Raw genomic sequence first — 27,933 nt, forward strand, 5'->3', positions numbered from 1 at the left:
GTTGTAATTAGTCTCTTTTCAAAGTTTCAAATTAATTTAGTCTCTTATGTTTAAAATTATGTAAATTTAGTTTTTTTAACCAAATTTTGTTAAATTTATTTGAAATTTTAAATACATTTCATGATAATGAGTTATTTACACTGTTTGACACTTTTTCTTTTCAACATTAGTTGATAAATCCATACATTTTAAAGATTGAGAGATTAAATTGAACCAAAATTTCGGAGAGAAACTAATTTTCAATTTTCATTTAAAATTAAAAGATAAAAAAACATATTTAATCCTTATATATATATATATATATGGCTTTGCTAACGCGCGTACGCCTGTTTTTCAGTTGGTACATTTTAGCAATGTGTACCGAATTTTAGTAGACAAAAATATTCTTATATATCATGGATTCTAAGTTTTAAGGTTAGGGGTATTTTAATAATTTTTATTCTCAAAACTAAAATAAAAGAAACCCCCAAACTCTTACTCACCTCTCTCATTCCTCTCAACCCTTTCTTTTTCATCTCTTTCACTCCAACATTTTCGCTGTCATCCCTATTGTAGCGCCAATTGAACAAAATTAGAAACACTTATCGTTAAACAATTTGTTTTGAGTCGAGTCATTGACATATTCACCTTCAGGCAAAGGTTCATTCAAGATCTCTTCAATTTCACCGTTCACTGACCTCTTTAATTTCATCATCTACATATGTTGAATCATCATTTCTAAAATATATACGACAAAAATTATAAAATGAAAACTCATTATAAAATCATTTTTTGTAAGAAATTGTTTAACAACGAGTGTTTCTGAGACCAATTACCAATTCCTTCGATGTCCTTATGCTTCTGAAAATTAGATAAGATTATATAAGACAAAAATTATAAAATGAAAACTCGTTATAAAATCATTTTGTGTAAGAAATTGTTTAACATCGAGTATTTATGAATTTTTCAAGTCAATTACCAAAAGTTATGCTTGTGAAAATTGGATAAAATTAGATAAGACAAAAATTATAAAATGAAAAACTCATTATAAAATCATTTTTTGTAAGATTGTTTAACAGCTAATGTTTCTGATTTTTTTCAGTTATGGCTACCATAGGGTGACAGAGAAAATGTTGGAGTGAGAGAGATGAAAGAGAAAGGGTTGAAAGGAGGGAGGGAGATGAGGAAGGGTTTGGGTTTTTTTTTTTTTTAGTTTTGAGAATGAAAATTATTAAAATACCCTTAACCTTAAAACTTGGAATCCATTATATATAAGGGTATTTTTGTCTACTACAACCCGATACACATTGTTAAAATGTACCAACTGAAAAACAGACGTATGTGCGTTAACAATATATATATATATATATATATATATATATATATATATATATATATATATATATATATATATATATATATATATATATTATTTATTTTTCTTTCTTTATCATGGCTAAGTTTAAATTGGTTAACTTCATGTTTGTCGAGTTCATGTGTGACTGAACTTGTGTGTGGTTGGTTCTGCTTGTTATCCTTTTTATCGCGAGATCCATAAAGTTGCATTCACAAGAAATACGAGACGATATTCAACTTGTGCCGTGAGATATCTTGCGCACATCACATTGTCCTTCGAGAGCACTTAACACACTTTTTTCAAGCTCCTCCCATCATTCTTCTTTGTTTTTTTTTATTCTTTTGTAGCCTAAGTTTTATTCACTCTTTTAAAAGAGTTCTTTTTATGAATTATGATAGCTTTAAATTTTTGGAAAGTTTTTATTGTATCAATGAGAATTTGCAAATATGTTACTAATAAACTTTTAAGAACAATGATCATTTGGGTATTGGGTTAAATTGTATACTTATCATTTTCTACAATAATTTGGAGATATACAAGAAAAAGGTTTTGATACAACATTTATAATTTATTCTCTAAAACAAAAACCTTTATTTGATGACGATGAAAGGTAGTTTATAAAAAAAAATGAATATAAGCTAAGAGTTCATTTAGAAAAACTTCTTCCTAAGTAGTTTTAGAAACGAAAAAACTTTTCTACAAATTAATATTAGCTTATACATAAGTTTAATAAAAAAATTATATAGATTTTATTAATTAACTTCAGATAAACTATTTTCTTTTAATTTTCTTCTAAAAAAAGAGAGTTTATAGTTGTCAGAAATTGATATTTTGGAATCTCATGTCTTTTATTCAACAATTGTGTTCTGATATATACAATGATGTAATTATCTATATCCCACATAATACTCCTAGGATTCTCTATCACAGCTCCTACTTTCCCATGATAGTATAATCAAATATATACTTTCCAAATTACCCAACTCAATCTTTGCTGATATGATTGGAACCGTACAGAGATAAATATAGCAACAATATATATCACATATCATTATTAATAGAAAAGCTCATCCAAATATTACTAACACTTTGTTCACTTGAATGGATTTGGGAGAGAGTGATTGAAAGGATTTGAAAGTAAATTTTTTGTTGTTTATTTGAGTGAATTTGGAGGTAAGTGAGAGTGGTTTTGGAAGTAAATTTTTTTAATCTGTCATATCAATCAAATCATACACTAATTCTCACAAACTTTACTTCCAAATCCATTCTCACTTATCTTCAAATTCACTCAAATAAACAACAAAATTTTTACCTTCAAATTCTCTCAAACCCATTCAATCACTCTCTCCCAAATCCATTCAATTAAACAAAGCCTAAAATAACATGCAAATAACTAAATGTATGCAAAAGACATGCACTTAAAAGAGAAATTTGGCATGACTCCAATGTAAAAAAGTGTGTGCATATATTTATTTGTGAAGAAACTCATGGGGGAATTTTAAAATTAAAAGGGTGTTTGGAGGAAAATATTGGAAAACTACGACAGGGAGGTATGATAATTAACAAAAGGTGGTGTAAATAACACTTTCCTAGTTCTGGTTGAGCTGAGAAGTAGGGCCAGAGCGAACCCAGCGCGAAAGTCCATACCCAAACATGCAGAATTGCAGCAGAGAAGCACGAAATTAACTGAACAGCGAGGTGAACACTGCATCAGTTCCGACAATATGCAGTAAAGCAAAATTCGTATCTGATGCCAAGGAGAAATCGACCCAGAGGGTAATAGTTTTTTTATTTTCTTTTATTGGTTAAGTATTAGCCGGAGTATCAATTGCTCCCTTCTACCATGAGTTTATTTCCTGCATGCTCTTATTGTGCTGTTTCTGTTCAATTTTCAGTTGCTATAACACTGGGTTCTTTAGCTTGTCAAAGTTATTTATTCTGAAATAAGTAAGAGTTGGTTTATTTTGTCTATCAAGTGTTCGAAGGAATGCATAAATGAAACTGAAAAGCGATAAAGATTTATCTTTAAATAGTTTGGTTGTCGAATTCAGACAATGTAAATTCTTCTGCATAACCATAACAAGAAAGTATTCTGAAATGTGGTAATTTTACTGGTTTAAAATTGAAGTGAAAAAAGACTATTCTTTGACTGGGTAAAACAGTTTTACACTCTAATCAAATCTTCACACATGTGAGTCAGGTTTGTTAACTTTTACTAAAGTGCTATGAAGGATGTTTTAAATTAGTTTACAGTGTAAAGAGTTTTACACAGACAATCTATAGCTTTTGTATTCTAAATTTAGTGATTTTTATGCGCATACATAGGTAGTGAAGTGAGTGAGTTCTTAATTTTGAACATCATATGTGTAGATACATGCTATATATATAATTAGATTCTGTACCCAGCATAGTGGTGTTAAACAGAAAAACAACTTAAAGATTCTGCATAAAAAGTTAAGAAATATGAAGAAATTTGTGCTTTAAACTTACTACCAATTCGTGTACGGGTGAAGGAGTGTAAGCAGGCTTCTTTACTGTTGTTAAAAAGTTTAGCACCAAAGAATGAGTTTCGGGAGTGGAGTCGTTAAACTGAAGAAATACTGATAAATGACATGCCATAGGTTTTACAGTAGATCTTCTTCAATGAAAAGAAATGATGGTATTTGTTGCATTGCAGGGAGTGCAGTTTTGACAACTCTAGAGGGTACTTATCCCTTCGATTCTAATAACACATCTCCAAATTTGAAAGGCATGATGCCGACGACATGTTTAAGCTCAATTGTTTCTCCTCTGCCCCTGTCACGAATATCTGAGGTAAAGCTGTTCTTTTGACCAAGGAAAAAGCTATTTTTATTTTTTTATTTATTGATTGCTAATTCTTCTCTTCTGACTCTGGCTAAGATGGATAAAACAAGAGCCCTTCTATGGGGGAATAAATTATCAACAATTGCAATAACCGTCTCACTGAAGGTAAACAACAGCTCAATAATTGCATTTCTTGTATTTGGCTTTGAAATATTGAAATATTCTGCTTTTTTGTTATAGAGAAGTTGTACCCACTGCGTGATTAAGAGATCCAAATTTAGCTCAAAAGGTGGTGGTCCCATGGAGAAGAAGTAGGTTTTTTATTCTATTTTCATTATTTTTCAATGAATTCTTGTTTATGCGAATTATTTCTTTTACCTGGAATGCAGAAAAGGGAAGAAGACAACTGGAAAGAAAGAGCATCACTTGTGGAGAAGTAGAGATTCAGCTCAGTCTGGCCAAAAGGCCCTCACTCTTGTTAGAATTGTATGTTACCTATTGATATGCTTTTAGTTAGAATATTAGATTTGGGGTATTACTGGATTCTTCATATTCATCAGCACTGCCATAACCTGATATTTTATCACCTAGTGTATTCAAAATTGAACTTAGTCTGTCAGTTACGGGTTGGTTTGGATTTGTAAGATTCAGTTATTTTGTTAGTGTCTTCAAGTGTAACTTACATATTTTTATGAGTAGCAGACTTTTGTGATTGGTTAATAGGTTGAGCACATTGATTTCCTTCTAACACAGAGTAATTTATCTCCTTTCTCTTGTTTTTCTTCTGGTTTCTGGAGTTTTCTTGAGCTTTTCCGCAATTCTTCTACCGATTCTTCATTTCTTACAAGTTATTGGATCATGGAGGTGCGGATGAATGTGGAGAAATCGGTAATACAGGGTAGGAAGTGAACTATTTATTAAATACTGTTAATTGACCAAGAAAATAATTTTAATTTAATGAACAACGGGGGGTTCTTTTAATGTTATAGTATCATGTTGATTTTGATTTTGATTTTGTACATGGAACTTGAAATGTCAGGTTTCTAAACTCCCTAATGAGAAAGAAGCTGTTTATGGGGCATTAGACAAATGGACGGCTTGGGAAACAGAGTTTCCAGTGATTGCAGCAGCTAAGGCTTTAAAAATCTTGAGGAAAAGGGGTCAGTGGGTTCGTGTAATTCAAGTAAGAACATAACTACTTTAAAGAGCTCCTGTTCTGTATCAAACCAAGCGCTTTGTTTGCCTTTATTGATTTTTTAAAGAATATTTGACAGCAGATATTCAGTTTGTTTGTTGATTGAAAAATTGTGTTTTTATAACAAGCCCTAGAGCTGATATCCCTTCCCGCAAAGTTCTCTGGGATTCAAAATTTTCATATCTCAAGAAATGATTGAGCGGTGGTGGTTTATTGTTAAAACTTTTCATAAATGAATTTGCCTGTTAAGTAATGCTGAAATTACTCAGTTGTTTTTAAAGTTTTGGATCGGTTTTCGGTACTGAATAAGTGAAAATTGTCATTTTCTTATAAAAATGTTCCCTCATCTGTTGAAGTAACAGTATGTATTATGGTTACAACGAGTCGTGAATATATTTTATGGATTTCATGTATCCATCCGCTTTTATATTTTTCTCTTTTCTTAATTGTGTTTCATCCATCAATATTGACATTGTTTTATCCTTTTTTGGGAATGTCATCAAGTTTATTTAATTGGTAAAAATATGCATAACTTTTAACTGCTTTTATCTAACATCTCAGGATTGACAAAATTATACATGTGCGGATGATTTAAATGAACTTGTGCTCTGTGAATGAAACCCTTTTTCCTTCTAGACCTGATGATCTCGTGTTTGGTTACTTAAGAGGAATTGGAAAAGAATCTTACTGATTATTAGTCTCGGTAAATCACAGGTAGCAAAGTGGATGCTAAGCAAAGGACAAGGAGCAACGATGGGAACGTTTGATACTCTTCTTCTGGCATTTGATATGGACCAGAGGGTAGATGAGGCAGAATCATTGTGGAATATGATCATACATACCCACTTGCGCTCTGTCTCTAAAAGACTATTTTCTAGGATGATATCGATATATGATCATCATGATATGCCGGATAAGATCATAGAGGTATCCTTCTTTGAACCATTAATCTCACTTCACCGCATTACTTTTTTTTGCAGTTTTAACTAGACTCTTCTATGCCTTAACAGTTGCGGCCTCGTGTAAGTGCAGGTATTTGCAGACATGGAGGAGTTGCGGGTAAAACCTGATGAAGATACGGTCAGGAGAGTGGCAAGAGCCTTTAGAGAACTAGGCGAAGAAGAGATGCGGAAATTGGTTATAAAACGATATGGGATTAAATGGAAGTACCTTCACTTCAATCGTGAACGGGTGAGAGTTAGAACCGAAGCATATGATGATAATGAATCAAACAATTGAAATGGGTAAATCAATCTATGCCCTTGAGGACATTACTTGTTGCGTTCTACTGCAGCTGCATCAGCGGCTCATCAATCTGATGCATTGCTGTGCATCCAGGTCCAACATAGCCACGGATCAATCCGAAGTTGTACTACATTGAAGGATCGGGGCTCTGCACCCTAAATTAAAAAAACAACAATGTTGTAATGTATAGATACTTAGTTAGCTAGGCATGTATTCAGAGCAAAACTTGTGAATATATAAGATTTGATGTCTACAATCGAAACTAATTTCTTAGTTCCGCATATACTAATTCTTGTTTAAGTATATTCTTGACACTGGATCAACCTAATGAACCTGACAATTTGAATCAAATTAATTAAAGTTTTTTTCTCTGTCACTTCACAATCGAGTCGAACATGTACCTAACCGATTAAATCTGACCCCTATTGATATTCGATTCTTACCCTTTAAAACCAAACCACTGATTATTGATTGGATTCCTTAAGTTGGATTTTCGTTTTACGTTTAGGTAACCAAAGCCAAACTAACACCGTCCTTAGTCCTTTTCAAATTATTTTTTTTAGGATTAATATATTTTAAAGCGATTGAAAGATCCTCATAGGCCCCTGTTGAGGAGTGCTTTAAATCAAGGCTCCACCATGATGTCAACTAGCTAGGAAGATTTGCCCAAAAAAGTACATAGACTCAGAATATATGTGCAGTAATTATTTTTTTTGAGAGGATTCAAAAGAAAAAGAAGCGGCAGAAAACAATGAAAATAAGAAGAAACGATGTTATTCTATATAAAAGACACTGCCACGGGGCTTCTTACAACGTTATGTTTTCGAGTCCATGCATACCAACCAAAGTAGTACTTATCTGGGCCATGGTTGGTTGGTATCAGACTCAAGTTTGCTGTCACTGTGATGATGAAGTTCATTTTCTGCCCAACATGATTAAATGTAAGAGTATCTGGAGTGGCTGAGATGGAGAATTCCTTTGGTGACGAGGCACTAAACTTGTAAATACTCCTGCTTCTACCAACATTGGTGACTGTCCTCTTAATAGTCCTAGAGTAATTGAGTCCATGGACTTGTATGGATGGATAGTTGAGTTCAAAGGGTTCAAGAAATGACTTTGGACAGTTATATGTAATGTTGAGGTTTTTAGCTACTCCAAGTTTACAAGTGTAAAGAAGGTAGTCCATGTAGGAGGCATCATAAACTAGACCAGGATCTGCTGCTTTTTTGGGGTTGAAGTGGCCCGATCCCATTGCAAAAGGAGTTGCAAGATTTCCAGCTTCATCAATCAATGGATGGCCAGTGTTGTCCGTTGGCTTGGCTGCAAAGAAAAGGATCCAGATCAGTAAAATTGGGAATGCTATTGTAATAGACTTTTATTTGCATGATGAAGTTAGACTTGGTAGAACTAAACAGATCAATAAATCATTCCCCTTGTATAGATGACAGATTGCAGCTCATTATGCTGAGATTAGTATTATTTTATTTGTTGGGTTTTCAAATTAGATTGATCCATAACTCTGTTCATGATCAGATCTAGAAGCAAATAATGGTTATTACTGCCTCTACGTAAGCTTTTAGGTGTGAATTAAGAATTACAGATGAATCATCTAAGGGGTGGATCATGAGCATCTTGAAGTTACCTGTAGTTATGAGGGCAGATCTTATAGCAGCAGTGGTCCATGTAGGGTGTATGGCTTTGAGAAGAACAGCTGCAGCAGCAACATGAGGGCATGACATTGAAGTTCCAGAGAAGATGTTGTACTTAACCACTCGTTTGTCGTTAAATGTCATTCGTGTGGGACCATCTTCCGCGGTCCATGCTGCTAATATGTCTACTCCTGGGGCTGTAATATCAGGCTGAAAGCAAAAAATGATTAAAGAATTTTGATGTTACTTTGAATATATGCACAGGAGATAAATCAGTTGCATGATGACACGACACAAGGTTTCAAATGTAATGTTTAGTGATGATACAGCGATCAAATGATGAGGGAATTAGTACCTTGAGAATATTGGGGTCAATTATATTTGGACCCCTGCTAGAGAAAGAGGCCATGTAGGGTGCTGGTGTGGTTTTTAACACTGTTGTTCCTGGCAGAATTTGTGCCATTGGATTTGGGGTAGAACGGACATAGTGAATGAGTTTTAAGACATTATCATAGGACAGTCCAGTGGCTGGAATAAAATGAGGATCAGAGGGTACATCATTTCCATTTAGTTTATTGTTCCCAAGGATAAGACCAATCCCCCCTGCCCTTTGAACTTCTAAGCCTTTATATAACCTTTGACCTTGCCCTCTGAGGCAGATAACTATCTTCCCCATTGTCCTGTTAGGTTCAAGGCTATTGTCCAAGCAATACCTGCACGATTAATCAAACAAGCCTTTTAAATTTTATATCAGTCACGGAATAAAAAATGTAGGAGGAAAACAAAAGTGCTCAAAATCTACCCAGAATTATTACTAGGCAGGCCTGGAAGTTCAACATCTTTAGCTAGAACCAATGGGTAATAGTTCTTTCCCATGTGAACTGGGGTAATTGATCGACCCTGATATTAACATACAACAAAAAAGAAGAGTGTAATTCAACCAATTAAAAGTTCATTATCTAGCTCCATGTTCACTAACATTTTTGTGACATTGAATTTTACAAGAATTGAACAAGATAAATCAATAGGATTTCAATTTTCACTGTGGAAATCTTCTTATTAATAGTATTATACAAGTCTTAGTCTTATATGTGTCTATTTGTTTTTCATGAATCATGCAGGTTGCAGGGTTGTTTCATAACCACTTCAAAATCACAATCAGATGTAAGAGTTATAAATATGCATACCCCAGACTGATTTTTTCTTCACATAGTCATGCAACCAAACACACTTTGATAAACTTAACGTCTTACCTCAATGACTGTGCCATTGATGAGTTTAACAAGAGCAAGAAAAGACCGATCTACAGTGCTGGCACCAACCGTGATGATCCATGGTGCAGGATTTGACAAAGTTTGAGGTGAAGGGCCAGCGTTACCTGCACTGCACGCTACAACAATGTTGTTCCTCACAGCATGCAATGCACCCCTGGCAATCACATCCTCCTCATAAGAAATGGGTTCTTTGAACCCAATGGAAATGCTTAGAACATCAACGCCATCACCAATGGCATCATCTATAGCTTTGAGCATGTCAATGTTTGTGCATATGTTCCCTTGGTCTTTGGACTGTCCCTTTATGGGCCAACATGCTTTGTATATGGCAAGACGGGCCAAAGGGGCCCCACCTAGGGCTGTGCCCTTGGCAAAGCCTCCAAGGGCTGAGGCATTCGCCACTGCACGCCCTGCTACTATTGAAGCTGTGTGTGTTCCATGACCATCTTTGTCACGTGCTGATCTGTAGTCCTCTTTTTCGTTTAGAGGACCAAATACACTCTCGTAACCACGCAAGTAGTAACGAGCTCCTATAATCTTCCTGCACCAAATATGCAAACTTCCTATAAGTTTAATATTTCTTATGTGTTTAAAATGTAACTCTGTGAGATTAATTCTAGAGTAATTTTGCTGTTAGACTGTCATCTGTCATTTTCTAAAGTAATAATATCTATCATTCACGTGACTTTTCTAGATATATTTCCTAAATTGATGAAATTAGCATGATAAACTAATGGGATGAACAATGTAATCTATAGTAAAGAAAGTCTAAGAAGCCAAAATGACTTTTAAGTTTAAAACTTTAAACTTAATGTATTTTATCTACTCAATTAATGTAGATAGGAGAAATTTTTTTTTATCTACTCAATTATTTTAATACTATTGTTTTCAACCATTTAATATGATTAAATGTATTTAAGCTATTTAAATACATTAAATATATTCGCAATTACATATAAATAATGTAGAGATAATTCAAATATAAGAAAGATAAAATGTATTTATTCTCACCATGGAGTGCTAGCTAAATTCATTAATTGCAAAATATAAAAAATAAATCAAATTAAGTTCAGCCATTTAATTTTATAGATGATTACTGATATGTTACTTGTTTTTCAATTAAAATTTGTTTAACAACTTTTAAAATGTTTTTAATTACATTTTTTTTCATAGTTTAATGTTATGAATTAAACTGTTATCAAATAAATTAGTATGAATAAAATAGGTCAATGAATTTTTTGTATCTGATGGATTATCCAAATGAAATTTATCTAATTTGTCAGTGAAATGAGACATTGTATATATGTAAGTAATGTGTTGGAAAAAAAAGTTTTATAGAAATTATTATATGATTTTATTGTATAAATATCTGATTCAAAAAGCCCATAGTAATGGAGTCAGATTCAGAAACATCACGAGTAACACCAAACAAAGACTTGTCAGAACTGCAAAATTTTCATCAGTCTATCGTCCCAATACATACAGATGAAAATGTTGTCCCCTAGTTTACATGCCACTCTTTTTCTCTCTCGTTCACATGTTTCGATCTTTTGGCATAAACTGATCATTTCAGTGTAGACCTCTTCAATAATTATACATTTTCATTTTCCTTTTCCTTCGATCATCTTCCTATTAGACTATGGGAATGGATGCCAAGAGAAAAGACATTGACCCAACAAACAAAGCAAACAAAAGAAAGAGATAGATACACATACACATATACATGTAGAGAAACTCACGAGATGCAAAATAAAAAGAAGCCAAAAACAATTAAGTCAAAAGGACAAAAGCTAGAAATCATGCTCAATAGATATTCTATTTAGAATTAACCCCACCTACCGCCAAAGTTATCATTTTTTTTCCAGAAAATTAATGAAATATATGATGTATAGGAAACGAAAAGGACCACACAGAGAAAACCATGTTCCATGTCAGTTACATGCTTCTGAATTAATCTGATAAAGGTACTCTAAGAATAATAGGTATTATATAATTCTTCGCATGTCCAATTTGCTAGGAATAGTTCTATAATGTTTTACTTTCAGTTAAATGTTTCCCTTTATTTTATATAAAAGTATAATATCTTACAGTATTATTTCAAATATATATTCTTCCTTCTCATGCACACTTTCTTTTCGTTATCTTTTAAATAGATGTATATAGATATTTATACACCTTGACAATGACATGATAATAATTTATGCAGCAACGGATAGTGAACTGAACTTTTGCTTTAGTAATATTTAAGCCATTCCTTAGTGTTCAGAAGATTAAATAAATGAAGAAAGAAACCACTAACGCTGACTAACTCATAAAGAAAAACCATTCAAAGGTTCCAAAGTTCACCGAAGAACTTTTGTCTTGTAATTTTCAATACATGTAACTGTAATGAAAAAGCTACACTGAATAGCTTATTCAGAAATCACAAACTTAAAGACTCTATTTTAGAACTGCCATCACTATATATATATTTCAACAAAATCAATAAAATCAAACTAATTATACTTATTTCCTTTGAAACATAACTTAACCTTGAATTATATATGTCTTACCCAAACTATATATATATATATATACACTAGCACACGTATATATCATCTTAATTTAACAAAAAAAATTTAGAAGTTCATGTGTGGTATAAAGAAAAACAATGTCACCTATTACACTGTGATGAATCGAAAGCAGTTCCATTTTGACATTCTCCTTTCCATTTTGTTGGAACAGGCTCCATCCCTTCATCACTGAAGCTACTTGAATCTGGCCACACACCTGCAAGTAGAACCACAGTCAACACACATATATTTATATATATAAACATATATCATGCAGACACGCACACACTAATTAACACTGCTCACTGGTTTGATGCTACAGATTAGTTATTTAATTACATAATACATTATCTAGATAAATAGAGTAAAATGAGAACAGCCACACCCATAATTAGAGTAATGCTGTTACCTACAGAAAGAAAGGAAAGAAAATACGAAATAAGATATATACGAAATACGATGATAAGAGATACAAAGAAAAGAAATATTGTGGTAAAATGTTGTACGAATAACAATCTTTTATTTAATTATTTTCAAGATTATACCATAGACATATAAGGAAGATAATTATGGTGATAAAATTACCACTATCAATCATTCCTACTATGATATCTTTCCCATATTGTGCTCTGCTTAGCAAGTCTCTGTTTTTCTGTTTTGAGTCTTCTTCCAATGGATTCAAAGGTCTATCCAATCCCACGAATTCCCATGATCTGGTGGTGTGCAAAGAGTAGATTCTTGGCTGGTTCTTATGCACAGAAACCACTCCCTCCATTTCTGTCCATGTTTTCTTTCCAAAGTTAGACGTATTTAAAAAGTTAAAACCAAAACTGAAGAATGATCATAGTTTTACCCGAGAGCTCATTGGCTTCTTTCGGAGTAAGCAATGCTGCAAAACCATTGATACTGTGTTTGTAATTATAAAGAAGGGAAGCTCGTGCTTCCTCCTCAGTTTCTTTAACGGAAAGCAAAAAAGCATGATGGGTATTCTCAACTTCATCTGTTTTATCACTATTGCTTTGATCTCCGAACAACTCAACTACATAAACCTGTGTGAAGGCGAGAAAGACTGTTTCACATAATCGACATGGAAAAGCAGAAGACAGAGAGAGTAAAAGAAAAAAAGTGAGAAAGATAGGAGATGAAAAATGAAAGACCTGCTTCCTGTTGCTGCATGAGGCGAAGGGAAGGAGAAAGTGGAGAAAAAGTAAGAAGTAAGTTGCTGAATTAACTCTCTTAATGGCCATTTGTCCACAAATGCAGAATGATTATGATAATGAGATATTTATATCAGAGGTTCCAGGAAATCTCTCAGTGCTCTTATATGTAGAGTCTGGACCAAAATGTATGCTTCATTATTAAACGACAAGATTTTAAAGTTATGATATTTTCATAGGTCTTTCCATATAAGACATAACTCTCGTGATGAGTGATACATTAGATATATGGATAATGTGATGACTGTAGAACTAAATTAGTTTCTGTCGAAGATTCCCATGGACGGATGGATTCAATACATACATGTATTTTAGTAAACGACTTAACAGTCTTTTTTAACAACTTTTTGAAGATGGATCGTGATTATTTTATTGGTACTTATATTTAAAACGGATTCATCACATACTATAAGTTGTCAAAAAAAAGTTGTTATAAGAATATTTTTCTTTAGTAAAAGCAAGTATAATTTTATTTTTTAGGAAATACGTATTTGTTTTATCTGTTTTCTAAAACTAAGTGAATAAAGTCATATATAATGTAAACAATTGTAGAAATGAACACGAGAAACATAAATACATACCAGAAATAAAAGCATGTATTAAATTGTCACTATTTGTTTCTAAAAAAATATTCTATCATATATTCTTTTACTTTTTTCTTTTTTGAATAAAAGAATAATTAAAGTTTACTTATTTGGATTAAGGAAAATATGATAACATTTGAAGGAAAATAAGAGAAAAGTGTATAAAAATTAATAAATGTAGTAAAAATATAGGATAAATGGTAAATAATATAAGAATTTCAAAAAATTAAGAGCATTTATTATCTAATTAATATAAAAATTTAATTTAAAATAAAATGGGGGATAAGATCAAGAATAAGTCATATTTTATATATATATATATATATATATATATATATATATATATATATATATATATATATATATATATATATTATATCATGAATTCTAAGTTTTAAGGTTAAGAGTATTTTAATAATTTTATTCTCAAAACTAAAAAAAAACAAGAAACCCCAAACTTTTACTTACCTTCCTCATTCCTCTCAGCCTTTTTCTTTCATTTCTTTTATTCTAACATTTTCTCTGTCACCTAGCCCCAAGTGAAAGAATCAGAAACATTCGCCGTTAAACAATTTTTAAAGAATTAAATCATTGGCATATTCGCCTTCGAGCAAAGGTTTATTCAAGATCTCTTCAATTTCATCATTTTCACTAATATCTCTAATTTCATCATGTGCAGATGTTTCATCATCTCTAAAAAAAACTCTCTAGGTCAATTACCAATTCTTTCATATGTTATTATGCTTGTGAAAATTAAATAAGACAAAAATTATAAAATGAAAACTCATTATAAAATCATTTATTTAAGAAATTGTTTAACCGCGAGTGTTTCTGATTTTTTTCCAAGTCAATTACTAATTCATTCATATGCATTATGCTTGTGAAAATTAGATAAAATTATATAAGACAAAAATTATAAGGTTTAATAGCCAATTTAGTCCTCACTTTGGTTGAAAAATCTCAATTTAGTCCCTCGTTATAAAAGTGTTTTGAATTAGTCCTAACTTTTAAAATAGTGGGTCAGATTGGTCCTTTCTGTTAAATATAAGTTAACAAAATTAATGGATGATGATGTGACACAACTTAAAGCTAACGAGGGACCAATCTAACACATCAGCTTTAAGCTGTGTCACATCATCATTCATTAATTTCGTTAACTTATATTTAACGAAAGGGACCAATCTGACCCACTATTTTAAAAGTTAGGACTAATGTAAAACACTTTTATAACGAGGGACTAAATTGAGATTTTTCAATCAAAGTGGGGACTAAATTGGCTATTAAACCAAATTATAAAATAAAAACTCATTATAAAATAATTTTTTGTAAGAAATTGTTTGAAGTGTGTCAGTTGGGGCTAAGAAAGAGAAAATGTTGGAAGAGGAGATGAAAGAGAAAGGGTTGAGATAAATGAGAATGGTGAATAAGGGTTTGAATTTTTTTTAGTTTTGAGAATAAAAATTATTAAAATACTCATAATCTTAAAACTTAAAATCCATAATATATAAGGGTATTTTTGTCTACTAAAACCCGGTACATATCGCTAAAATATACTAAATGAAAAACACGTACACGCTAGCAAACCCATATATATATATATATATATATATATATATATATATATATATATATATATATATATATATATATATATATATATATATATATATTCCATTAACTATCTTAAATTTGAATATTTTTGATATTATTTACTTGTTATTTTCAAGGTTTCAGATGATATTAGTTATTCTTTTTATTTTTATCTGTACCTTTATTCCTCGCCTATTTTTCTTTATTAACTTGTGGTTATGCATTTATATGGATGTAAAAGTGAAAATAGAAAAACAATTTTTTGATGAATATTTAATTTAAATTAATAAAATTTATTATATATTTTATTTTGTTAAAAAATTGTTAAACTGCACTTGAGAATAAACCGAGAGATTATATAACTAGTTATGTTAGTCGTGAAATGAATGCACGAATGCAATTTTAATAATCAAAATTAAAACGGCATTAGTAATTATATGAATGTTATGCATATTATATATGTATTATATTTATAAATGATTTCCCCCCTTCTCTCTCTGTATGTTTTTATTTATTAATAAGTAAAACTCACCTCGTTACTTATAAGAAGAGATAATTTTATTTTATTTTATGTATACTTGTGTTAAAAAATATTTTATGTGTATATTTTCATTAAGGTGTAAAAAAAATAATAAAGTATTTACTTATCTAAGATATATTAATTTTATGCGAAAATAATTCTCACAAAAATTGAATTGAGCTTTACTTTGATGTAATTAAATCTAAATTACTTGTTAAGATGAAAATTAAAATTTGGTTAAATACTTAGAATGATAATATGACAAAAAATCTGGTACTAAAATTATTAGAGTAACTATTTATAAATTCAAATAATTACAATAGAGTATAATTTCTTCTAAGTAGTTAAACTTTTAACGAGTTTCTTGTAATTTATCGATTAGGAAATAAGAAACATAATTTTTTATTATACAGAAAAGTTTTGTAAAAAGGTTCATCCCATATGTTAAGAATAGATTTCCAATTTGCTTCATAAAACAATTTTCAACCACATTAATTGATGCCCTTGTTTTATTTGAAAAATATTATTTTTTGTTATGTAATCAAATATATAATAATTAGGCAAAAATAAATAAATTTTTACCGGACAAAAAATAGTAGCTGAATGGAAAAAAAATGGAAAAAAAAATTATATTTTTCCCATCCAACAAATTTTTAAGTATTGCAATTCTTTCATGCGTCAAATAGCTAAAAATTCAAACAGGTCATAAAAAAAAGTTCAGGTTTCGTGTCAGTGCTTGTGCAGAGTCCAAATATTGTGCACAGGCTCAAGATGCTGATCTGCTCTCATTGGGCCACTATAAAGAAGATTAAAATATTATTCTGGTACCATAAATAGTTAGAATATAATTTTTTTTCTTTTAAAAAATATTTGTAAAAACTTTTTTGGTATTAATATATTTAAGAACTTGATAATTTTGCGTTACTTCCCTCCTATTACATATATCTATTGATAAATTGATTTGACAAGGTTGAACTGAATAAGTACTAGAGATTTTTACAGTATCATTAAAATTTGGGTGTAAAATCAAAAGTTCACTTAAAATAATTATTTTGTCGCTTATTTTTCAGTTATCATATTTTTGTTCAGATAATAAGTTGTCCAATCGAATGAATGTAATTGTTAAAAATATGTTTAAGTTAATTAGATTTTGATAAATCAAACATAAAAAAGTCTTAACAAAAATGCTTTTAACATGTATTTATAAATCTTTCTATAACCTTTTGATTATGATTAGCTTAATCATGATTCAATGACAAAAATATACTTTAAAAGTTTATTAACAAGATATAGTTATGATGCTTCTTATACATATAATCAATAATTAAATAATTTTTTATTTGTTATGAACTAAGTTCGACAAGTTTACCTTTCTTAAAGACCAAAATAATATTCACCCTTCTCTGTGTCTAAAAGGATAATGGTTGAAAATAGTTAGAGACTGTTTTTATACCATAGGATAAAATCGAGGTAAGTAAAAGTTGTTCCTTTAATATTGTGATATTCTTTTTTAATTCATATAAAGAAGTACAAACATAAAAAAAGGTTTAAATATATTCCCAGAATCATAGAGGGTGAAAGTATTAATGTCAGGACTGACAGGGCATGCGGTCAAAGAAGGAACACATGGTTCAGGGTTGTAAGATGTCATCTTTTCATCTAAAAAATTAGAAAAGAAAAAAATAGAAAAAAGAAAATGACTGGAAGATTAAAACTTTTGAAATCAGTCCAATCACACGGATAAATAAGATAAAATCAAATGAGAACAACATTTTTTCTCCAAACTGAATTTAATATAGTAAAGGAGAACAACTTTGACATTTCAACAACATTATATATTTTCCTTATATCTTTAACCATGTTACGGTTGAAAAAAAAAATACATTCTCTCTAATTTTGTCTAAAATAGGGATATAAAGACGTGTCCATACTCAAATTTCTCTCTTACCAAATTGCTTGAACAAGTAACCGTTTCCTTAGACCTAGTTCGTTTATGTAGAAAGTAGTGTTCACATGTATTGGTAAAGATTAAATTACGAGGTAAATTATGTTTGTTTTGTATGATTTAAAAGTCAGGCAAAGCGACAGTTTCAGAAATTATTCAAAGTTTCAATTTTTGCAGTTTACTCGGCTTTGAAGTGATTTAAGAAGAAATGTCGAATAAACTTTCGTACAATTATCATTTTTACCTAATATAAAAGTGGAAATAATAGATTACGGCAAGACAGAATATTCCAACATTCACATTAAAGCCTTATAATCGATTCTATCCAAAGGAGGAATCGATTTCAACTCATACCGCTTGGGATTTTGATTTGGATGTTCAAGGTGAAGAGATTGAAGATGAAGACGTTGAACATGGAAACTAAAAACGATCTGATTCTAGTGCAAGGTAACCGATTTTACTTGCAGTGTTGGAATTGATTTTAGAGCATATATCTTATTCCAGGCTACAACAATATACACCGTAATCAGTTCCACACAATAATTCAGGAGTAATTAATTCTAACTTCTTATATTTGATTTCAAGCTTCTTATATTCAGTTCCAAGAATAAATAGTGAGATTTTGAAATTTAGGAATCCTAAAATGAACATTTAAAAATTTGAAATAAGCAGCATTTTCAAAATCACATATTACATTACAAATTTCTGTGCCCTTTTCCTATTATTTTAATTCTTTTAACCAATACATTAATGAGTTTTAAATTTCTAAGTTAGCCGTAGTTTTCAAACAAAGTTAAAAGTTGAAAAAGAAAACAAGAATAGATATTTCATTTTTGTCTTGCATGTCTAAATTACCTTTCAAATTGGATAAAAAATATTTATACCTCTATCACATTACTCTCTCACTACAATGGATTAAATTGAAATTTAACTATACTACTTTTGTCAAACTTGTTAGAACTAAAATTCCAAATTGATAGATTTTCTGATACAAATTTATTTCATTTTTTAATTAATTTTATTTATTTTTTATCTAGTTTTAATATTTTTTAACAATAAATATATTATAATAAATATTATTTTACATTATTTTTACTACCAAAAATATTTTAATAATTTTAAATTTTTATTAATTAAAACTTTTTTCATCAATTATATTAATCAAATCCTATATAAACTTTTGTAAACTTTATTTTCAAATATACTTTCAATCATTTACTTTTAAATTCTTTAAACAAATTTACTCTAAAATCCCTAGTGTTTTTAACTTTTTAAAGAAACATGTGAACCTTTTCTAGCATTCACGACTTTAGATTCTGTTGTTAACAGCTAAAGTGGTGTCACTTTCAACACTTTTAAAAAAGTTTAAGAAATACAATTTGTTTTAATTTATTTTTAATATTCTAAAAACTAGAAGAAAACAATTTTAGTCTTCTAACTTTCAGAACATTAACGATAACAAAATTGAAATTTAAACGAGAATATGTTCATAGTATGTGTCAGAACAATGGAAAAGAGTGCTGTTTACCTTGACAAGTGTTGTCCTGTAATGGAATGCAAGCAGAGCAGTGAGGCACGATATCTGGCTTTGTCCCAACAAAGTTAACACAGCAAGTGCTGAATTTCGACTGAGATAGATTAGTGTAGAGCCTCATAGATCTTCCCCTGCATTTTGTTTATTTAATTTCCAGGAGACAATACTACCTTCTATAAAGCTTGCAGCTTTAGTTCTCCAATATTTTTACTTTTGTTGTTATGGTACTCCTAGTCATTGTTACATTGGTATGTCTTAGGCTGTTCTTCTTCGGTAGAGGTGTTTTAACCCCCAATATTAACATCATAAATTATTGAATTTCTGCACTAACCAAAATACTAAGAAGCATCACAATTAATTGCTCATCAAAAAAGAAGAAGAAAGGATTAAAGAATAATATAATCAAAGAAAGAGTAATATAAAAAAATGACATTAGTTACAACAAGTTGAGATTTTATTTTACTTATTACTTCCAACTTAAGAATTTAATGACCCGACCCGATAAAGAGTACCACTTCCTAAGCCAGGTCTCACCGCTTAGATCTAATATAAACAGTGAATTTTATTTATAATTTTTTTCACAATTCTATGATTTTTTCTTTACTCCAAATCCAATGGCAACCGTACGATCAAACTCGATCACGGTCTTCTTCGTCGTTTTCATTCTCTTCGCAACCGCACCATTTCCTTCTCAATCCATATCTTTCTCCTCTTACTTCCGTTACCGAGACCTCTTCTCCCTTTCGCATTCCCTTCTCATCGGCGTTGCCAACCTCCGGGCCTCGCGAGGCGACGTTGTTGGCGCCGACCGAGCTCGGGCCATCGCCAACAGCCTCGACCGTGGAACCGTCTTCGGCTTCGCCAAACTCCTCTGGACGTGGTCGTGGACGGACTTGTCCTTCACGGATATTTACGGCGTCGTTTCGGACATGAACGAGTTGCTGAGGGGCTTGACTGAGTTGACTCGTTTGGAATCGGTCGCGGAAAGGTCAGCTTGGATTTCGCGAAATTACCAGAGTGTCCTCACCGTCTCAAAGTCGCTTTCCAGCAAGCTCCTCAAAGCGTTTCGCCAGTCGGTACGTAAAACGCCTGTTTTTATATTTACATTTTTTAATAATTCTAAAAGTGAATTTGAAACAAAAATTAAATTATTTAAATAATACTTATATGACAATTGTTACTATAGGAATATTTCAATAGTTTCTAAAATCAACTTATTTTTTTAAACCTTTTACAAATTCAAAATGTATACAAATTTTCTTCTACAAAAACATGAGCATGTTTTTATTTGCTTCCTAAAGTCGTTAATGTATAAGTGACTTCTGACTTAATAAATTTTTCTTATGTCTTTAATGAAACTTCTTATAATATAATTATACATATCAATAAAAATTAACTTAGTTTGTTATATTTGACTTTTAAATATCAATATATCAAATTTACTGTAATTGTTAATAATTTTTAAAATTAACTTTTTATTATAAAAGACACATTTATAATATTTAATAAAAGTAAATAAAGAAATTAACGTTGTATACAAATTCTGGAATGTTTTATCAGAAAAAGACTATGAAGGAAATAGAACTATTGACACAATTAATTAATTTAATCAATTATTTATTTGACCTCTTTTAGTTCATATATGTAAAAAAAATGGCACGTTTTAATCCTCATGTATGTTTATTCTTGTTTTTATTTTAGTTTATATATGAAAAAAAAATGTATGTTTGTCTAGGTTTTGTTCCTTCTCGTTAGCATTAAAAAACAGTGTCTCACAGTATAAAATAGCTAAGTTTTTCTCTCCAACAATGAGAAATTGCTACCAACTAAACTTGTAACTTAAAATGAAGGATATTATAGGATCAGAACACAGAAAAGAAATTTAATGTTTTCAATTTTATAAGTAAACGTAGCTGTATGCTATTATACAACCTTGTTATATGTGGTTATTACGTTAGTGATGAATTTGAGCATGTTGAATGGCAGGGAGTGATGAGGGAAATGGGGGAGACGTTTCAGAAAGAGGTGGTGGAAGGAGGATTAATCAGGGATTGTCTTGAATTAAGTAACAATGATTTAAAGGCTTTGGTTCAGGTTGTCAAAGATTTGTTGTTGCAATTCTTTCCTGTTGGTGGTAAAGACTCTGATCTATAGTTGGGAATTTGGATCATCGAGAATTTTTAAGGATTATGTAACTGCTGAACTTATAAGTGACCAAAATTCAATTTCAATTTTTGCTTTCACTCTGTTTTTCTTAGGATATAAGATTTCAGCAGGAATTTACAGTTAAATTTACTGTTACAACGATGGAATGAGGACATTGTAAATATGAAGTGTTTCTATAAAGTTTGTTTTACAGAAGCTTGGTTATGGATTTTATTCAATCGAAACAAGTTTTAAAAAAAAATACCATAATTTCTCTTAAGGTAAAATTTTAGTAAGCTCACAGCAGAATCTGCAGCTTTGTTTTCATTTATCTGAACCCAAACGAATGACCTTTACGTTTAAATGTCACTCATTCCAGAATTTCCAAACTTCCAAGTTTGCATGCGAACAGAACAAGATAATTATCAAAATAAAATAAAGTATTCAGTGTGAAAATAAATATCATAATCGTCAAAATTTCTGGTTGAAGTAAATAAAATAAATTCCTACCTCATACTTCCTCCGAAGCAAAGAAAAATTTCTTATATTTGAGCCTAAAATTTTTGGAAGTGGAAGTGAAAGAAGAAACAGCCTTCTTTAGCATACATATACGGTATCTGAAGCCCGATCCGAAGACAGAGAGTCCACTTCATTGTCAACCCCCAACTACTAATACAACAATTTGTGGCAAATTCAGCAACACTAACATTAATCTTTGCTTTAACAATCAAAATGAAATACTTTTTTAAACTCAGATCTAAATAAAAGAAAATCCAATCACTGTTTTTTTATAAATATGATTGAAAACTGTTTTAAGAAATGCTGTTTTCAGGGAAGAAGATAACTGAATAAACTTAACAATATTTTTAATTAGCATGACAAAAATTAAGCTGCAAGTACATAGTTAATGCATTATTAAGTCATTTATAGGTTGGACTTTTTTTTTTCCCACTTGAATCAAGTGCACCATCTTGAATTTCTTCCACACTATGTGTCCTTGTATTTTTATGACTGATCACTTGTAGACATTTCTTAGTTTATTTTTAGAAGGAGTTATAAAGAATCTGGGATATATTGCAACATGATTAGGTACAATTGACAAATAAATTTGTGATTACTTGATCTTTGTGTACAAAAAGAAATATGTAGTCACAATGATCGAACGCTGACATGGTTTCAAGTGAATTAATATTTGGTTCGTAGTTACCACGTGCTTTTGTTAATTTTTGGATAAAATTTAAATGCATTTTCTTTTTATAAAACACAGGATATAATGACATAATTATATATTGAGAATTTATATGTAAATCCAATCTTGTGTTTAATTTGTTAAAAGAATAAGAGATGTTAAAAGGTGTAGAATCAATTTGTTACAACATAGTTGTGATAAAAGCTACTAATATTAGGTATAGGAAGGGGTTAACATAAATCACAGTCACTTAAAGAAACACATCATCATCATCATTCACAAACTGCAAAATGGTCAAATTGGGTACCTAATATAATAAATTAACTAAGTTGTCTACTAATGAAAAGAAGCTTCAAGCCTTGTGTCAAACTAAACAATTCTAGTTGACAATTAAGTGGTACCTCTACAATTGTTGCCCTTAGTTATACCTAGTTACTCTTTCTTCTCTCATTCTAAACATAGCTACATTAACACCATATACTTGTTATTTATTGGAAAGATACTTGTTAAAATTCTTAAATATTAAACGTGAATGTAATTGAGCTTACACTAGAACGAGTTAAACAACTCAACCATACGTACGTAATTAGAAATGTTCTAAGTAAACATTATTAGAATGATTGTATAAAATAATGTAAGTTTATTCATTTATTAATTCTGAAAATCCAAGTTTGTTAGTGAATGGCACAGCCAAAATAATTAAAGTTTAGTATAAAGTAGCATTTATGAAAAGATGGCTACTTCCACCAAGGCATGGACCGACCATCTCCAGGCATGAACTACTATATAATTAATTTTATTTACAAAACACTTTTACTTGTTAAAGAAACTAACTATAAAATATTTTTGTAATAATTTTGATAAATGTTTCTTTTTTCATTCAAAATACCACTCTTTTCATTTTACCTTAACTACTTCAAATGCAAGAAATACAGTGTCCAGCTATGTCTCTTTTGCTAATTAATGTTTTGTTGATAAATAACAGTCGAGAAAAGCAAATTTAAAGAACAAAGTAGAACTTTTTAATTATTGTAAAGTTATTTTAGACAGAATAAAAACATTAAATATTTTAAAACTATTATCGTTGAATACTTATTAACAAAATTGAATGATACAATTTATCTACGTTGAGAAAATAAATGATTTTTTAAGACTCTCATACTATAAGAAACAAATCTTAGTAACACATTTCTAAATCCTAGATAACATAATATTGACAAGGTATTTATTTCAATATCTTTAATACATTTTGATAAGGTTTTATTTTGTAACTAACTTGAGCACTAAAATATTTGCGTAAACACACCTTCTCTCGAACAACTTGAAAAAGACTATTATTCAAACAACAAGAAAAAAGAAAGAGGTCTCAAATTTTGTCAATGCATAAATTTGAAAACATAATTATATTGAGTTGAAGTATTCCGTTTTGGATTATTGAAAGTATTTTTTAATCAATAGATCTCCATATATACGGAGTAAAAATATTTAAAAGATCAGTAGGAAATTGAAAGAATGAAAAGATTCAGAATTAAAGAAAGAAAAATAGTTATTGTGAGTAAATAGAGGATAACGACATGGCGTGATGAAGTTGCCCTAAGTGCATAGGATTCATCTGATCTTGTCAACTTTTAGTTTCAAATTCCCTGTCGCTCCTGCTACCTCCAAACTTTAATTTCACATTCCAAAATTCAAACTTGTTTGGTACCCCACTTTCCACTTTCTGTAGAACACTAAACAGAGAACAAAAAAAAAGTAAACGCTGTCCCTTAAAACAACACATGCTTCTTAAAATATTTTTAGGATTTCTCCATTCCAATTTAACACAAAATTATTCTTTATCATCTTAAAGTATCTTTAAATATACAGTTTCATGTCTGGGGAATCTCCATATTCTTTTTACTTTAGTGTTGAATAGCATATAGACACAAAATTTAAAAGTAATTAATTACTAAGGTTAATATGTTTTTAGTTTCTAGATTAAAAATTTAAATTTATTTTGTCTAACTTTTAAAAAATAAATGAATATAATTCTTTTAACTTAATTGTGTAATATTTTGTGTGTTAAATGGTATTTCAGATTAACATTTAAGTTAAAATGAATTAAACAGTGTAAATACCTCAAACACTAATTTGAAACACCATTTAATACATAAAAAGATATTAATACAATTGGATTAGAAGTATTATATTCATTATATTTTTAAGTTTGAGAAGATGAATTTTAAGTATATTTAACACTTTTAATTATTTTAAAGTAGGTACAAGTAAAGTGGTACAAGGCTAATGTGACTTTAATACTGCTTATTGAATTTGACATAAGTAGGGATGAAGTTAATGGTGATAAAAAGAAATATAGGTAATTGGTTTTTTGCGTTGGTTGTACTATATATAGTTTGATGAGATTAGAAATGTGATGATAAAAATTGTTGTTGTTAATTTGGTAGGTTAGTTGAGTGGTGAAGGGAAAATGAATATAGTGGTGATGGTAATCGTGGGAGTGGGTTTGTGGAGTGTGAGAGGAGGTGCACAACAAGTTCCATGCTACTTTATTTTTGGGGACTCATTGGCAGATAGTGGGAACAACAACAACCTCTGGTCATATGCTAGGGCCGATTATCTGCCTTATGGGATTGACTTCAGTTTTGGCCCAACTGGAAGGTTTTCCAATGGCAAAACTCTTGTTGATATAATAGGTCAGTTTCTTAATTTATCCTCTCTTCCTAAAATATAATTACTTCTTTTATATTTTATTCATAAACTAGTATTTTATTTTACTTTTTATGAAAAACAAGTTCTTCATGAAATAATTTTAAAGTTTTGGGATATAAACTGGAAATTAATATATTGTTTCTGGAAGATTTAACTATCATTTTGGTCTTACTACTTTTATTTTCATTCAATTTAGCTCGCATGTTAATCAAAATTTAATCAAGATCCAAAACTTTTAAAAGTATAACAATATCGTCCCTCCTAATGTAAAAATCAACGCCGTTAGATATATAAATCTCCGTTATGCTCTGGCAATACACTTTTACGCAGAAATTAAACTTTTAATATTTATTTGTTAATCATATTATTATTAATTAGGAGGGAAGGGGCATTATGTAAAATTAAAAATGTTATTAAAAATTTAATTAAAAAAATACTAGTAATATATATTGATATATATATTACTAGTAAGATGGAGATGACATAAAAGATTTATTCAATTTGAATATGGGTATAAGAATGAGAATAATTTTTTTCTTTAATGATGAGAATGAGAAGATAAACACGTCCTTTACCGTTTCGTAGTCATTCATAGTTTAACTTGTATCTTCCTATACTAATTGCTCATGATAATTAAATTATTCAATTTTGATGAGAATTTGTTTTTATTAGGAGAATATTAGCATATTATATCTTGAATTTATTTTCAGAAAATAAAAATTATACAATTTAGTCAAAATATAATTTATCTATTTTTTTTTTATCTTTGTATCATTGAAGTTATTACTATACTTATATATGATTTGAACTTAAAGTATAATCAATTGCTTAAAGTTTTGAAAAAAGTGAGCATATTGCCCTTTGAGTCATTCCTCTTTGGGTGTCTGCCTAACCCTCCAATACCAACCAAGCACATGCTCTTTTGTTAGGCTGAAGAGAATGTGCAATTAAAGAGTCTAATTCTGGCATAGTTCTTAAGAGCTGATATATATGCATGTAAACATATGAAATGTTGTCTAACTTTCTCATGAATTCTGACAGCTGAAAGATTGGGGTTGAGCAGCTACATAGCTCCATTTTCAAGAGCCAATGATAGAAACATATTTTCTGGAGTCAATTATGCTTCTGCAGGTGCCGGAATTAGTGACGAAACTGGGCAGCACCTGGTAGTACTTATTTTGTTGTTCTTTTCTTCGTCAATTTGGTAGCCATATGGTGTTTATTTTTTGTATAGTTGTTGATTTGTGTTCAACTTTGTAGGGAGGCCGTACCAATTTTAGAGGGCAGGTGCAAAACCACATAAGGACAGTGTCCTATATGTTAAATTTACTGAGAGATGCCAACAGAACTGAGGTTTATCTGAAAAGGTGCATTTATTCAATTGGAATTGGCAGTGAAGATTACCTTAACAACTATTTTTTGACTCAACTCTATCGCACCAGCACTCTATACCCACCAGATCGATTTGCTGATCTTCTTATTCAACAATATGCTCAATTCCTCAGGGTTAGTACATTTTCATTAAGTCTGATAAAAATAAACAACAAAAATAAATGATTGTGGTACAAAGTTGTGAAGGTAAGAAGGAAGCTCAAAGTAGGTTCACAAATTAAAAGCTTGATTGTTGTGTTTTTGATTCAGGTTCTGTACAACTACGGGGCAAGGAAAATGGTGTTATTTGGGGTTTCTCCAATAGGTTGCAGCCCTTATGCATTGGCACAAAACAGCCCAGATGGTATAACATGTGTGGAAACATTGAATTCTCCAATTCAATTATTCAACAGCAGAGTGAGATCTATGGTTGATCAACTCAACACCCAGTTGCCGAATGCAAAATTCACCTATATAAACGTTTATGGTATCTTTCAAGACATAATACGTAACCCATCAAGCTTTGGTAATTATCTTCTGCCCAAAACATTTGGTATTTTTGTTGGGACTAAAATTTAGCAGAAGTGTTGTTGTTGAATTTTCAGGTTTCAGAGTGGTAAATGCTGGGTGCTGTAGGGTAGGAAGGAACAGTGGTAGAGTTACATGTCAGTCACTTCAACAACCATGCTCTAACAGGAACGAGGTGTTGTATTTTGATGCATACAATCCAAGTGAGGCTGCCAATACTATCATCGGTAGGAGAGCTTACAACGCTCAATCTTCATTAGATGCTTACCCTTCTGATATCAGTACCTTGGCTAGGTCCTAATCACCTTTTAGTTCTGCCAAAAATCTCTAGTAATTGCAATAACCTGTGTCCAAAACCATATTCTATTGCTTAATCAGAATCTTCTTTAACATTTAATTGAAAACTTTGTCGTCCTTTGGATTAAAAAGGACACAGTTAGAGATTTGCGGCTTTATATTACCAACTGTGATTTATCTTAGGCAATTTCAATGTGAAAATTATATTTCATAAGATTTGAAAAAAAGTTGTTTACTTGCTGGTTTAA

The 27,933-nt window shown here is 30.5% G+C and overlaps 4 protein-coding genes across 5 annotated transcripts; 3 read left to right on the plus strand and 1 right to left on the minus strand.

Annotated features, from left to right (window-relative positions):
* Positions 1 to 2,956: 2,956 nt before the first annotated feature.
* LOC124825932 (Pentatricopeptide repeat (PPR) superfamily protein) lies at positions 2,957 to 6,884 on the plus strand. 2 transcript variants are annotated; one of them, XM_047298676.2, is made up of 8 exons: positions 2,957 to 3,112; positions 4,014 to 4,150; positions 4,238 to 4,306; positions 4,382 to 4,452; positions 4,531 to 4,627; positions 5,181 to 5,324; positions 6,051 to 6,263; positions 6,369 to 6,884. In XM_047298676.2, exons 2-8 carry the CDS (start codon positions 4,088 to 4,090, stop codon positions 6,573 to 6,575), a joined length of 864 nt encoding a protein of 287 aa, XP_047154632.1. In that variant the 5' UTR covers positions 2,957 to 3,112; positions 4,014 to 4,087; the 3' UTR covers positions 6,576 to 6,884. The 2 variants fall into 2 exon arrangements, with proteins under 2 accessions (XP_047154632.1, XP_087972518.1); XM_088116392.1 differs by lacking the exon at positions 2,957 to 3,112 and adding an exon at positions 3,265 to 3,283.
* A 358-nt stretch (positions 6,885 to 7,242) lies between these two features.
* On the minus strand, positions 7,243 to 13,351 carry LOC124825931 (subtilisin-like protease SBT5.6). Its single transcript, XM_047298675.2, has 9 exons — positions 13,214 to 13,351; positions 12,910 to 13,105; positions 12,642 to 12,833; positions 12,162 to 12,273; positions 9,484 to 10,045; positions 9,033 to 9,130; positions 8,586 to 8,943; positions 8,224 to 8,440; positions 7,243 to 7,901 (listed from the first exon to the last, which is right to left on the minus strand). The coding sequence occupies exons 1-9, from the start codon at positions 13,301 to 13,303 to the stop codon at positions 7,360 to 7,362; spliced, it is 2,367 nt and encodes a 788-aa protein (XP_047154631.1). The 5' UTR covers positions 13,304 to 13,351; the 3' UTR covers positions 7,243 to 7,359.
* A 6,631-nt stretch (positions 13,352 to 19,982) lies between these two features.
* Positions 19,983 to 21,689, plus strand: LOC124825930 (adenine phosphoribosyltransferase). The gene is made up of 2 exons (XM_047298674.2): positions 19,983 to 20,522; positions 21,433 to 21,689. The coding sequence occupies exons 1-2, from the start codon at positions 20,061 to 20,063 to the stop codon at positions 21,598 to 21,600; spliced, it is 630 nt and encodes a 209-aa protein (XP_047154630.1). The 5' UTR covers positions 19,983 to 20,060; the 3' UTR covers positions 21,601 to 21,689.
* Positions 21,690 to 25,173: 3,484 nt separating this feature from the next.
* LOC124825928 (GDSL esterase/lipase At1g29670-like) lies at positions 25,174 to 27,920 on the plus strand. The gene is made up of 5 exons (XM_047298671.2): positions 25,174 to 25,473; positions 26,531 to 26,655; positions 26,750 to 26,995; positions 27,131 to 27,386; positions 27,466 to 27,920. Exons 1-5 carry the CDS (start codon positions 25,248 to 25,250, stop codon positions 27,687 to 27,689), a joined length of 1,077 nt encoding a protein of 358 aa, XP_047154627.2. The 5' UTR covers positions 25,174 to 25,247; the 3' UTR covers positions 27,690 to 27,920.
* Positions 27,921 to 27,933: the final 13 nt, after the last annotated feature.

Source organism: Vigna umbellata, chromosome 5 (genome assembly GCF_029865625.1).
Source record: "Vigna umbellata cultivar VRB3 chromosome 5, Vumbellata_1.0, whole genome shotgun sequence".
NCBI classification, from domain to species: domain Eukaryota; kingdom Viridiplantae; phylum Streptophyta; class Magnoliopsida; order Fabales; family Fabaceae; genus Vigna; species Vigna umbellata.

Bases quoted from the DNA above. Each gene is read 5' to 3' on its own strand.
- LOC124825932 (XM_047298676.2), top strand. From the start codon at position 4,088: ATGATGCCGACGACATGTTTAAGCTCAATTGTTTCTCCTCTGCCCCTG. The intron at 4,151-4,237 runs GTAAAGCTGTTC...ACTCTGGCTAAG, and splicing joins CCCTGTCACGAATATCTGAG to ATGGATAAAACAAGAGCCCT. The intron at 4,628-5,180 runs GTATGTTACCTA...TTGAAATGTCAG, and splicing joins CCCTCACTCTTGTTAGAATT to GTTTCTAAACTCCCTAATGA.
- LOC124825931 (XM_047298675.2), bottom strand. From the start codon at position 13,303: ATGGCCATTAAGAGAGTTAATTCAGCAACTTACTTCTTACTTTTTCTC. The intron at 13,106-13,213 runs GTCTTTCATTTT...GCCTTCACACAG, and splicing joins CATGCAGCAACAGGAAGCAG to GTTTATGTAGTTGAGTTGTT. The intron at 8,944-9,032 runs GTAGATTTTGAG...TTAATCGTGCAG, and splicing joins CTGCCTAGTAATAATTCTGG to GTATTGCTTGGACAATAGCC.
- LOC124825930 (XM_047298674.2), top strand. From the start codon at position 20,061: ATGGCAACCGTACGATCAAACTCGATCACGGTCTTCTTCGTCGTTTTC. The intron at 20,523-21,432 runs GTACGTAAAACG...GTTGAATGGCAG, and splicing joins TCAAAGCGTTTCGCCAGTCG to GGAGTGATGAGGGAAATGGG.
- LOC124825928 (XM_047298671.2), top strand. From the start codon at position 25,248: ATGAATATAGTGGTGATGGTAATCGTGGGAGTGGGTTTGTGGAGTGTG. The intron at 25,474-26,530 runs GTCAGTTTCTTA...GAATTCTGACAG, and splicing joins AACTCTTGTTGATATAATAG to CTGAAAGATTGGGGTTGAGC. The intron at 26,996-27,130 runs GTTAGTACATTT...TTTTTGATTCAG, and splicing joins AATATGCTCAATTCCTCAGG to GTTCTGTACAACTACGGGGC.